The 14,222-nt window shown below is 35.3% G+C and overlaps 1 protein-coding gene across 7 annotated transcripts in view; it reads right to left on the bottom strand.

The window, feature by feature from the left end:
- The window catches only part of Aldh1a1 (aldehyde dehydrogenase 1 family member A1), a 149,394-nt gene that overhangs the window by 27,968 nt on the left and 107,204 nt on the right, over nucleotides 1-14,222 (bottom strand). For all 7 annotated transcript variants that reach the window (XM_071600566.1, XM_071600568.1, XM_071600570.1 and 4 more), the window contains one exon: nucleotides 8,472-8,576. In XM_071600566.1, coding sequence (XP_071456667.1) covers nucleotides 8,472-8,576 — 105 coding nt within the window. The remainder of the gene's footprint in view (nucleotides 1-8,471; nucleotides 8,577-14,222) is intronic.

Below are 14,222 nucleotides of genomic sequence, written 5' to 3'. Positions count from 1 at the left end.
ATTTTTTTGATTACAGTACACTGTTGCAACGTGCAGTACAGTATTGGTTATTTACCCTCTTGTTGTGAGGCTGCGTGAGAGCATTGCCCAGCATTGCATAGAGAATATTATACTGGATATTGCTAGCCTGGGGAAAGATCAAAACTGACAATTCATAGTAAAATTTCTACAGAATGTGTATTGCTTTTGCAGCCTTGTAAAGTTGAAAAATTATGTCAAAACATTGTAAATCAGGCAACATCTGTATTCATCACCAAATTAAGATGAACTGAGGCAACAGCAGTTTCTTAGAAGTATAATCTGTCCTGATTAAGTGATAATATTTACTGACTACAAGCAAAGATTCTTTAATTATAATACATCACACACTGGTGTATCTCACTGTCAAACTTCTAGGAGAATAATGAGTACATATAATAAAACATATGCAATTGTTGCCTGCTTGCCTAAGAAATATATATACATTGCATATTTTGGGGCATTCAGTTAATCATATCGATTGCTTATTTTGTTTTATGCCATAAATTCTGAACTTTTTAAAAAGTAAATACAGAGAGCACTATTTGGGGGTTTTAAAAAAAAAGCAAACCACAAGAATCTGAGATTGCTGGCATGATCTGTAGATCCCAAGACTTATAAAACATACACAGCCCTGTGTTTAAACATCTGTGTGACACGGCTTTCACTTGGATGCTTCTGCTCACTGTTCTGCCATTGGCCTTAGCCAAATATGGGATAGGCAGCCTGGCCTCCCAAGGGATGTGGAGACACTGGCTTCAAGACAAGTAGTTCTGCCATACAGAACCCATCCCTGGAGAATGCTGCTAAAAATAAACATGCTCTGTGGTTATGTCTTTTGCATCATGTCTGTCTCTCTCTTGTTCACATCTTATATTTAATCTTTCAGGAGTAAAAATAGAGTAATGGCAGTTTATTATTTTTGAAGAAAATAACTCAGATTTTAATTATGATTCCTCTAAAGCTGTGTAAGTTTTGAGGTGTCCAATGGTCGATCCATCCACCTAAAGACTTCCCACATACTCCACTCTGTAGAATTCCTATCATCAGTCTGCTAATGACAGAATAGTAAAATAAAGAATATTTTGAAATATTCAATCAAATGAGAGGGACATAAGACCAAACAATTTATCCTACCATATTATAAACCATGAAAACCACAGTAATCCCTCGGTATCCAAGAGAAATTATTCCCAGGATACCCCTGTAAATTACTAAAGCCCACAATGCTGGGAGTTTTATACAAAGTGAAATGGTATTTGCATATAACGTATGCACATTCTCCCATCTACTTTAAATTACCTTGGATGACTTATAATGCCTGTGACAATGTAAATGCTGTTCAAATAGCTGTTACACTGCATTGCTTAGGAAATGATGACAAGAGCAAGAAGCTGCTGTGCATTCAACATAGACACAACCATGTTAGGCCCGACTTCCTCACAGCATAACCATGGTGGGATGAATCCACACATGTGGAATTTGTGCACTTGGAATTTGTGCACTGATGTTATATAAGGGTGTGCCTTATATAATTTACTTATATTTACAATTACATAATACTCATATTTCAATTGATCTATTATGTAAATGAAATATGTTGTGTCACAATTTCTTTGAGGTTTTCTCATCTTTAAAGTCAAGGTAAGTTATTTCATAGGGTTGTGTTGAAGATCAAATAAGCTAACCCCTGATACACACCTTCCATGTGACAGGCATTCAATGTTCACTAGATGGAAGCAATTTCTTACTATAGTCCTAGAAGTCAAAGCAGCATGAAAATGACTCTCAGCAATTTCAGTATGTTTTAATAAATAGTTCCTTTCAGTTTTTACTTCTCTTTACCATTGTAGGTACTTAGCATTTCATTGTCAACAGCTCCCCCAAGTTCATTGTCTTCCCTCCCCAGCTGCCTTGCCTATGACTACCAGAATAATCTTTCCTCATAGAGCTTTATCTTATCACTTTCCTTCTCAATGTTTGCAACCGTTACCCTTTTATCTGCAATCCCAAGGCCAAACTCCTTTGGTTGGTTTTCAAAGTCCAAACTTCTGGGGCCCCACCTCACCTGCTCAAAATTGTTGTTCATAGTTTTTTTTTTTTAATCTATCTGACTCTGCTCTTTCTCATCTTTGCTCCCATAATTTTCTTTGTCAAGAATATTCTACTAGCACATCTCTTTACTTTCAAAATCCTATACATTTTTCAGGACCCAGGTTAAATATCCCAACCTGCTTCAGTCATTGGCAGTCTAATCTGGCTGGATGACAGCTACACGTTAAGAGCTCACCATGCTGTGGGTGCTAAGATAAGTACTTTGTAGGTCCCCAAGTTCCAGTGTAATCAGTATCACAGGATTTGCCTTACAAGTGAGTAGACTTTGTAGACTGAAATCCAGTAGATAGTAAAACCAAAGTTGGATCCTATATCTGGCCTCCAAATCTAGAGTTCTGCCTGTCTCTCTTAATAATGTCTCCTTAATAATGAGAATTTACAGTTATCTGTATTACAAACATACTATTTCTTATTATTCTGGGTCTGTAATATACATTTAATAAATATTTAATAATTTGTTTAACTACCTTATTAACTTATCATATTACACTGATGTTATATAAGGGTGTGCCTTATATAATTTACTTATATTTACAATTACATAATACTCATATTTCAATTGATCTATTATATAACAAATGCTTGATATTATTCAAAACTATTAGGAAGAAAGTAATTTTTTAAAAAAATTTCAAGGCCAGAATTTTTTTAAAAATTTTAATTCCAGAACTTTTTTTTCCAGAAATGTAATTTTTTAATTAACCAGAAAATAATTTGGTTCATTGACTGAAATTCATAACCATCAATAACACTGTTGCTTATGGCATTGACATGTTCTCCAGGCTGAGTACAGAAAGACAATTTGAATGATGGAGAGATATTAAATGCCTCTTCAGCCTACTTAAGGAAGAGTTAAACTTTTCAGTCACTCCCAGATGGTACATTTCCATGTTAAATTCATTCAGAGATGGAGAAAATAGTTATCAGACCAGTTTTCCTTTTACACCTGCCACAAGCACTTACTTTAATGGTCTTTTACTTTTATCCCCAGCAATTATTTGTTAGGTCATGCTTTAATATTAAAAGCAGATTTGAGGATTAGTCCATACAGCCTCAAAGAGCCACTGAAGTGAAAAGAAAACAGTTCCCACCCACATGAGTGCTTTGCTTTGTAGCCTCTATTTGTTCTTAGCCCTCCTTCTTTCTTTAGGATACTATTGAAAGGCGGGATACTGCTAACTGTTGGCTTCATTCTACTCATAAATTAAATCCCCAAAGCCTTTTGGCTAATTATCTAAAGAGTCAATTCCAGAATATTAGGTTTACTGTGACCATGCAGTTGACTAGATTTGTACCTTTAAATACACAATGTTTACTATGCATATGCTTGCTGGCAAAATTGTTTGAACAATAATAACTTTTTTAGAAAGAAAAGTTTTTGAAAAATTCCAAAAAGAACACTCCTCTAGAAATGTTGAATGTTAAGCAAACAGTTGCTTATCATAAACAGTTTGTATCACCAACAGTTTAGCTGGGGTGATCAAATGTCCAGCCAATCAGCTTAGCTTTTGGACTTGAAGCTTTGCTGAATGTATAAAGTATTTTTGGCCTATTCTGTGGGCAGAAGTATGGTCAGTAAGCACAGAGCAGATCAGTGGTAAACACTTCTACAACTTCTGGTGTCATCATCAGCTTTCCTTTACAACATTTTAAGAAGAAGGTAAATCCACAAATAGTGCCAAGAAAAATCCTCAGACTTCCTGACAAGGTTTCATGTAGAATCTAGGCATAGAGACTTGTTTTCCTGGTGAAACTAATCTCAGTGGCAAAGGAAGATGTTCTGCTAGTAATCCAATGGCAAAGCTAAATGTTCAAGGCTCCAGGGCTAAAACATCAAGTATATTGTTTTCTTTGGTTAATTGCAAACTACAAACAGATCCGCAGTCTTCCACTTGAGTGGCATTTATACTTTGTAAAGAAGAAGGAGACAAGTGTCAGGGGTTCAGTCTGTGCACACCTAGGCCTTTATTGCTTTATTTTACTTCCTCAGGCTTTCTAGAGTCACTCAAGAAACTAGAGGGACATTTGAAATAATGTGTGCATCTATAAAAGTCTCTGATAAAAGATATTTGTTTCTTTTTTTAACATGAAGAATACCACAGGCTTCTGGGCATCCTACAGCACTTTGCCAGGGTTGGTCAGTGTTTCTCTGTCCAACCTTAGAGATGTGGAGTGACTGTCATAACAGAGTTTCTAATAATCAACTTTTTTACCTATAAAAATCCATGCCCCCATCATATCTATACCCAGTTGACTTTCAACAAAGGCATCAAGCACACATTGAAGAAGAGAGGTTTAATAAATGGAGCTGGGAAAACTGGATATCCACATGCAGAAGAATAAAATTGGACTTCTATCTCTCGCTACATATGAAATAAACTCAAAATGGATCAAATACTGAAATGAAAGGCCTGAAGCTGTTAGAAATCAGAAAAAAACACATAGGGAACCCTTTACAACATTAGTCTAGGCAATGCTTTTTTGGATAGGACCCCAAAAGCACAAGCACCAAATGCAAAAATTGACAGAGGGTTTATATCAAACTAAAAATTTTCTGCCCAGAAAGTGAACAAACTACAAATGGGAGGGAAAGAATTGTAAGCTATTCATGTGACATGAATCAATATCTAGAATATATAATGAATTGAAACAATAGCCAAAATAAAAACCACCCCCAAATAATCTGATTTAAAATTGGCAAATGATCTGGATATTTCTCCAAAGAAAATGTAAAAATGTTTGACATCATTACTGATCAGAGAAATTCAAATCAAAACTACATTTGATTGGTACCATCATCCCCTAATCAGAACAGGTATTAATAAAACAAACAAATAACAAAAAATAGATGCTAGTGAGGACGTGGAGGAAAAAAAACCCTCATACTCTTTTGGTTGGATTATAAATTAGGACAATCATCATGGAGAACAGAATGAAGTTTCCTCAGAAAACTAAAAATTGAACAGTCATATGATCCACGTATCTCATTTCTTTTTTAAAATATTTATTATATTTTAGTTCTAGTTGGACACAATATCTTTATTTTACTTGTTTATTTTATGTGGTGCTGAGGATCGAACCCAGGGCCCTGCATGTGCTAGGTGAGTGCTCTACTGCTGAGCCACAATCCCAGCCCCCAGGTACCTCATTTCTGAGTACATATATAAAGAAAATGAAACTAGTTGATTAAAGAGGTACCTGCACTCTCATGTTTAGTGCATAACTATTTACATTAGACAAGATATGGATTCCACATGTCAGCAGATGAATGGATACTGAAAATGTGGTTTATATGCACAATATAACATGATTCAGCCATGTGAAGAACAAAATCCTGTCATGTGTGACAAAATGGATGGAGTCGGAGGACATTAAGTTAAGTAAATAAACCACGCACAGAAAGACAAATGCTGCCTGAGTTTACTCATAGATGGAAACAAACAAACAAAAAGTTGATGACAAAGAAAAGAGCATGATAGAGATTACTAGAGGCTAAGAAAAGAAGGTAGAAAAAGCAGCAGAGGGAGGTTGAATAATAGGTTCAAAATATATTTAGGAGCTGGCGCATGTCTGTAATCCCAGCAGCTGGGAAGGCTGAGGCTGGAGGATCAAGAGTTCAAAGCCAGCTTCAGCAATGGTGAGGTGCTAAGCAGCTCAGTGAGACCCTGTCTCTAAATAAAATAGGGAATATGACTCAGTGGTTGAGTGTCCCTGAGTTCAATCCCTGGCACCCTCCATCTCCCTCACCTCCTCTCAAAAAAAAAATATATATATATATATGTGTCTCTCTCTATATATATATAACTAACTATATATATATATATAATATATATATATATATATTATATATATAACTATATATATAACTAACTAACTAACTAACTATATATATATTTAGTTAGTTAGTTAGTTAGTTAGGAAGAAATTTTAGTGCTTTGCTTCACAACCGGGTAACTACAGCTTACAACAATATAATATATATATTTATGAGTAACTAGAAGAGAGAAGTTCATAGGTTCTAAAGATAAACAGTGTTGAATATATGAGATTGTAGAAAGGATAATTACACTGATTTGATCATTACAAATTGCGTATACATATTGAGTTATCACGTTACCCCATAAATATGTGCAAATATCATGGGTCAATTAAACAAATTTATGTCCCCAATTAAATACCCACCCTTGAGAAAGTTATCACTTGGGGTTTAATACTTTAATTCAGTGGTTCTCAAAATGTATTCCCCTACTTCCTTCCCAAAGAACAATATCAGCGATATCTGAGGATTTGTTAGAAATGCAAATTTGTGAGAAATGCAAATTACCAAGCTCTACTCTAGTATTATGGAAACAAATTCTAGAGAAAAGTGTGGACCTGTGTCTTAAGACATCTTCCAGGAAGTTCTGATGTATACCAAATTTTCAGCACTACTGCCTTGGCAGTGATCATCAGCACTAGCAGAGCTTCATGGAAGAGAACGTTTCTGCATTCACCTATTCAACTTCATTAAAGCATTGCCAGAAACTGAGACGCAGTGTTGATCTCCACAAGAGTACATTGTCTCAGACTAAGTAATCCATACCGATATAACACCAGGGTTATCAGCAAATAAAATGCTCTATGATGACACAGACGAGAGAAATTCTACCTGGGAAGGTTCAAGACAGCTTGAAAGAAATAAAAAACACTGTAATGACGGAGGTTTTATGTGCCTGGAACTTTTGAAAATCTTTGTATGTATCATTTATCCCTCTATGTATTTACTATTTACTTATTTTAAACAAAAGGAGCAGGAGTTCAACGAGGGTAAGTACAAACATGGAACCTCTGTGCTGTGATTATAGGTGGTGATTTGAACTATTCCTGAGGCCTGAGCTCTGGACATGCACAGAGGCAGTCGATCAGCAAGCAGTGTTTGGGGAGTGACATTAGGCATGGCGAAGTTGGAACTTGTAGCTCAAAGTGGTGGCCTGGGACAGAAGCCATAGAAAAGTGTTGAGTAATACTATAAAGGACCTTTGTGTGTGGGGACACTTCCCCTAAGGCAACAAGAAACAGAGTAAAGAATTTATGCATGGTTGACTCATTAGGATGTAAAGAAAGTGAAATCTGAAAGCAAGTGACACATGTTCATTCTATTCTGTTTCTTCTACTTAAATTGTTGACTCCTTTGCCTAAGCACTCTGGCTCCTGCTCTTCAAGGCCTGGGTCTCACTTTGATGTGATAATATTTCAGTCTGAATCCAAAGTCTCTTTAAAAATCCATAAAGGCCCTCAGCTTTCTCGCTATGTTGGAATAGGCCAGTGTGACTCAGCCGGTACTTAGAGATTTGTGATCTCATGGATTGAGGCTAAGGGAATGAAAAGTGGAAACTGGACAGGAACATGTGATTGTTACAGTGAACGCTATGATCTAATCTTTATAATAATTTCAAGGTAAAGCAGTAACCATGTTACTCACAGGTTCTGGGGGAAGGACAGCACCAGAAAGCTGGTTTCATTGCTTGTTAGCAGTATCACCTGGAGTAAATCACTCACTCCTTCAATTCTGCCATTTAGCATCATTTGGAAAACAAACTAAAAGTGCACGTTCTTCATAAAGCTGCTCTAATTAACTTAAAACAGTATTTAGAATTTAAAAAATTGTCACTCAATAAGTTTGTTTTTTTTTGTTTTTGTTATTAAATAACAATTATTCAATTTAAGTCATTTTAAAATTCAATTTAAAATGTTTTTATTAATATCAATTAGATGATTCTTTTTTTAAAAAATTTTTTATTGTTGGTTGTTCAAAACATTACATAGTTCTTGATATATCATATTTCACACTTTGATTCAAGTGGGTTATGAACTCCCATTTTTACCCCGTATACAAATTGCAGAATCACATCAGTTACACATCCATTGATTTACATATTGCCATATCAATTAGATGATTCTTGATGAAATAACTTGGGAATACATTAACCTTTGTTTTAGTTTCATCTAGCAACTTAATGATTTTATATGATTAAGGATTTCTCTCTTTATTAGACCTATGACCAATCCCTCCTTATTCAGTCTGAGTGTATAATAAAGCTAGACATTATTCCAGTTAAAAATAATCAAGGAAAAATAATATGCAAAAAATCATTATAACACCTGGAGCATAAGCTCATTATCATTACAGGACCAGAAAGTACTCTTCATGAACCAACCTGGAAAATTTCCCAAACTGCTCTAGCAGTCACATTTTGATGACATATTATTTTAAGCTTGCAGTGGGGTTCAGGAGCTCAGAATGGTGAGAAACAAAGAAACATCTCTGCATAAAATGAAACTAGTGTTTTGAAACTCACCTTATCTCCTTCTTCTATCTCACAGATTTTCTCCTCAGTCGCAGGATTTAAGACAGGAAATTTCTTGCCACTCACTGAATCATGCCATTCATTGTTTATGAAGATCTGCAAGGATTCAGAGAAAGTAGATTAATTTTTTTTAAATATGCAACAAATTTGGGGCATTTTTATAAACTTAAGTGGAAGCATGACATGATACCTAAATTTTGTTTATTCTTCTTTCCCTTGAAACATTTTTGGTTGTTTCTGATGTTTTATATATAAACACACATACATACACACAACTATATGTGCACAATAAAATAGAGCAATATTTTTAAGTTTCATAAAGGTATGTAGTCTTTTCAATGCCAGAAAATATAGACTGGAAAAAACAATTTAGAAAATGATGCTTTTTACCTGAAATTGCTGTGAATTTGAGGCAAGGGCAGAAGTTTTGGTGGGTTTAATCTTTGTCAACCATTGTTCCTGTTTTCCACTTCAGATTCTGAACATGCTCATTTGGGGCTACTGGTGATTTGATAACAAAAATGAAAATTTTGTGATACTTCATTTTACTGTTGTAAAGCTAGTTTGGGTTTGGGGTTTAAAAAAGAAGTTTGCTTAGGAAAATTTGGCTAGTGGTGTGTTTTCCGGTGACTTTTTAAAGGCATAGGGATTTTGTTCTTTTAGAAAGAGTATCTTATAATTTATTGGTCATCAGCTGAGATCAGGTGCTAGATTTTTAATGATATCTATGAGAAAGAGACATGCATCTAAAGAAACAGTGGTCCAGAAAATTTGGAATTTTATTCTACATGCACTATAAGGGAACAGAAATATTAAAGTACCAGAAAGCATAGAGTATAAAAATTCTTGAGTTTGAACTTTTGCAGCCTTGAATTTGTACTTCCTTTAAAAAACAGCTTTGATATTCATTTACTTTTACTGAAACACCTGGAGCATAGGCTCATTATCATTACAGGATAATTTGATAATTAAAAATTGTCAAACTTTTAATTATAAAAAAATTTGATAATTCCAAATTAAGGAATGACCGCTTTGTGACAACTAAAGTGAAGGTCTATTTCTGACATATGCTAGAGAAATCTTTTATCATCAGCTTTTTTCTCATTTATTCTCCTTTTTTTCTTATTACTGAAAAATGAGAACAATCATAATAAATATTGGATGTCACAAATTACAACTTTTTGTGAAGCCATGACAACATGAGCTAGTTTATTTAATTTTAATTCATAGGAAGTTGATGCATATAGCATTATAAGAGATCTTGTATATAGCATTATAAGAGATGCATATAGCATTATAAGAGATGTCTTGTGCACTGGTTTGTAACATACATCTTAATTGAGACATTTCTCCTTACCTGATAGCTACAAAAGAAAAGTATATAGTTCAATCCAGAATGTATTAAAAAACCACTACCCAAGGTTTAAATCAGTTGCTATGCTAAGTGCAAATCACTTAGCTATTAAACATTTTCCAACAATGGCTGTCAAGATTGTACATTCTGCACATGAGAACACTATGCTATTTGCTGTCAAAAGGGGGAAGGACAAGCCTCCTTGTTTGCCTGTCTGCACCAATATAATCGTATATGGAACAAAACAGCATTATCCTATATACTGAAGAGTTCAAAAGAATTTCAGTGATAGCTAAAATCAAAAGGAAAAAAGGTGTGGGCTTGAATAAATAAAGGACCATGGGGCCCAAAGCAGCTCAAATGCAGAGACTAGATGTGGAAAGATAGATATATGAAGAGGATCAAGTACCAAGAAAATCCTTGCTACTCTGGTAGGGAATCAAATACAGAGGGAGACCATAAAATTCATCAAACTATACCCAAAGAAGAAAAAAAAATAGCAGCTTAGTTCAATTCAGTGAAAAATAAATTCAGATTAAACTGCTGAGTTCCCCAATGTCTCTTAAAAGTGACTCAGCACATTAGCTACCAGGAACACACTTTACAGAAACCCATAATTACTCTTAGTATTTTCTTTTATGCATCACAGGCCTTTACTGCTTAGTATTTTTCTTCCCAAGGGAAGGCTGGGAAACACTTTAATCAGCCTCTCCTTGCTCGTGCTCTCTTTCTCTCTCTCTCACATACACACACACTCTCACACACATACGTGTAACACGCACAAACACACACATAACCCTCTTCATTTAATGATACATATAATCCTTAGTCACTTCTTCATGTCTCTTTGTTCCTTCTTACTATTCAACTCTCTCCCTGTCTGCCCTGCCCCCCCATCTCTGCCTAATTAAAATTCAGTTTTCACCCAGTTACTAGAATCTTCCTTAACCAACCAAATTCAGTTGTTTGTCTACACCCCTCCTCAGAATACTTTAGTGGCTTCCCTTGTCAAGCTTCTTAGCATGGAAGCAGTTTGTGATCTGGCCCTCGGGTGCTTTTCCAGCCTCTGCCCCTCAGGCACCCATGTCTGGGCCTCACTCTTCTGCCTCCAATACCATGGCCGTCTTTGCATCCCACCTGTATTCATGCTGCTTCTCAGATTGCAGTTTCACTATTTTCTTCTTGTACTTGAAACTCTAGCTAAAGGTATCATCTCCTCATGAAGATTTCACTAATTGCTCCAATTGGATTTAATCTTTCTCCAAAATAGCATGCAAGTATTCTATAAAATTAGTTATCAGGTTCTGCTTTGTGTTACAGTTAGATATTCACATATCAGCCCATGAAATTTCAAACAAGTCATAGTACCTGCCCTAGATTTTTTAATCAGCCTTTCAAAACTATCATCAGATTCATTCACACTTGATAATTCTGTCTCCCTCTGCCCTAAAGATTGAGTTACCTCCTCAGACTTTATATCTTTAAACTGAGAGAATGTAAGTCTCATTCTGAAGAGATACACTCAAAATTCCATCCTTTTATGGTATAATTTCACTAAAAAAAAAAAAAAAATCAAATGAAAACAACATACAGATGTCATGCTGTTAGGCTTCTGGTGAGATTTTCCAGTTCCCGTCTGGGTCCTCTTACTCTTAAGTCTGTGATAACTTGTAGTTTCAAGTTTTCAATAATACACCTTCAATACAATATATTTTACTCCTCTTTTTTTTTTAGTAAAAGAATCATTACAATATGTATAGACCATCTTGTTTTATTATCAGAGTTGTGCATCTAAACTGTATATAACCCCCCACCTCACACCCCACCCAGATAAAAATCAGTGAATGTTTTGTAAATGAACATTAACATTACATAATAATAAAAGATCATCTGGCAGCCTTCAGGCAACTGAAGAGATCAGTTCTCCATAATTTCAAGTTACCAGCCATTGCTCTGCATCATTCAATTTTAACCTTTAGCAGAGAACATCATTTGAACTTGTGCTCACATTTACAGAATTCGATATGGTCACTTTTGTTTTATCAGAGACATTTTTGCCAAAAAATGAGCAAATACTGGAGACATCATCTAGGAGGTAATGTGCGAAAATGCAGATGAGTTGGCCATGGGCCTTCTCTCTAGAGGTTTATACTCTAGAGGAGATTACTGGTTAATCTACTAAGGTCACCCCATGAGGACTAAAGGTATAGAATCAAATGGCCAGAGCAGTGATTCACAGAAGAGAGGGTTGTGGGCTGGAAGAACGTGTTGAAGGAAGGGAAGGGATTGATGGAAAGGTGAACATGAGCAAGGGATGGGCAAATCTTGGCATGGCTGCAACACAGTAAAGAGATCAGTCCCAAACTGAGAGTATCAGTGCAAAGAAAGCCATAGGTAAGATCTGACAATGAAAACCAGTCCATTTGTGGTGGATCTTGATCCCCAGGAGAAAAGCTTAAACTCCCTTCTGCATCAAATAGATATTTTAGGAATATTGATTTTATAGAATTTAAAGAATATTGATTTTTTTAAAGCACTCCAATTGAACTTGAAGTAGAGTAACCAGAGTCCAGGTGATTAATCCAGAGACTGTGCCAAGAATGAGATTATAAGGCATTAGAATAGATAGCAGTATTTACTGCAATAGGTCATCTAAAGTCTGCAAGTTAAAAATCGTGTATCTTCTTCTAAACATAGAGTTTTCAGTGTTTAGACAGAGTTCAGTGTAGGGTATGTGATCATCAAGAGCCCCGAGGGGCAGGTGTTGCCCCATGCTCTTCTCCTTAGCTATGAAGAACTTATTGTAGGAACTACCTTAATTATCTTTTTACTATTTTAATCTAATTAGCTTTACATTTGGCATTTGCCTGCTAGCTAACTGTGTGACCCATTAGAGCTCAATAATCACCCTTTCTGCAATTACATTAAACGGTCATATGGAGACGTCTAGGCCAATGAATGTTTATTATAATTGTTTTGAAACTTTATTTTAGTCCAGTTGAAATGATCTGTCATTGGAGACAACCTCATTTTCCATGTGTTCTTGGCCTTAAGAAATTTTAGGGAAAAAGGAATATTGTTATAAAGTAAAATATTCCTGGGTACTATTTAAGCATGATATTCACTGTATTCTATTTATGAATTTTGGACTCAGGATACTTTTGAATATCCATGTACAGTAGACATCAACCTAAAGTTCACAGTATTGGTTGGAAATTATAGATGTTTATGCATACTCATGGAAACCAAGTGCTTTTATATGAGGAAATAATCAGTAAGTATGTTGAGGCAACTTAAAAATTGATTTCTACTCTACATTTTAGATATGTCAAATTTAAATAGATATATCCTATTATCTTTGATAAACAAGTAGCTGTTTCCTGGATGCAGTTTAGTGTCTAAGTCATAATTTGGGGATAATGTTGCCTTTCTAGAGGACAAGTTACTATTATCATATTTGTTGTAGTTATTATTAATGTACTTGGTATAAAACTACAATTCTAAATAAATAAGTGATTTCCACAAAATATTTTTGAGTTAGATCCAATTGAATTTTAATGGGCAAAATAAAGACCCACTAGCCTTATCTACCCATACAAGATTTTGGAGCCTGTTAGTTAAAGTGGAGAAGCCTTGACTCCTTCTAACATGGCCCCCTAAATCACATTACATTTGCAGGACAGCAACTGGGCCACCAACATTAGGGTCTTATAAGGAAAGCCAAGACTTTCTTGGTGGCCTATCATATTTTTAATGCACAAAGGATTTCTTTTAAGATAGCCCAAGGGAATGGTAAGAGTTTCTTTTTTATGTCACCTGCATGGGTTTGCAACCCTGAAACCAGGGTCACTGCAGGGGAGTGGTGAGTGGGTATGCAGCCCCACAGGGAGTGATGTGAGCTGCAAATGTATAAAGGTTCTCCTGCCTTAGGAGCCTAACAAAGTACCAAACCCCACTGAGAATAAGATATGAAAGATAGGCATTAAGAACAACCAGACAGAGTTTAAAAAAGTAAGTTGGGGGTGGGTGTGAAACATTTAAAAGAATCAAAGCAAGATCTCTGGCAACTCCTTTCAACCCTGAGGCAGCAAAGCAAAATGTTGAAACTCAAAGTAGAAAAGTATAAAAGGAAATTAAGGAGGAAATAACAGATGGGAAGAAAATATTTAGCGGCAGTCAAAGGAATAAAAACAAAATGAGAAAATGAACAAAACTGAAATAGAAGAAATAAAAGTTTTCTTTCATTTTTATTTTATATTATAGCCTGATTTCTGTAATCTGAATACATACATTTTTTTTTCAGATTGTTTAAAAAAGCCATTCAGTCTTTTCAGTTTTGTCGGGGGAAAAAGAAAAGATACTGCAGCATTTAGTTTGAGCCATACTGT

The sequence above is a fragment of the Marmota flaviventris genome, chromosome 13 (genome assembly GCF_047511675.1).
Source record: "Marmota flaviventris isolate mMarFla1 chromosome 13, mMarFla1.hap1, whole genome shotgun sequence".
Taxonomy (NCBI): domain Eukaryota; kingdom Metazoa; phylum Chordata; class Mammalia; order Rodentia; family Sciuridae; genus Marmota; species Marmota flaviventris.
This window is presented reverse-complemented; position numbering and strand designations above follow the sequence as displayed.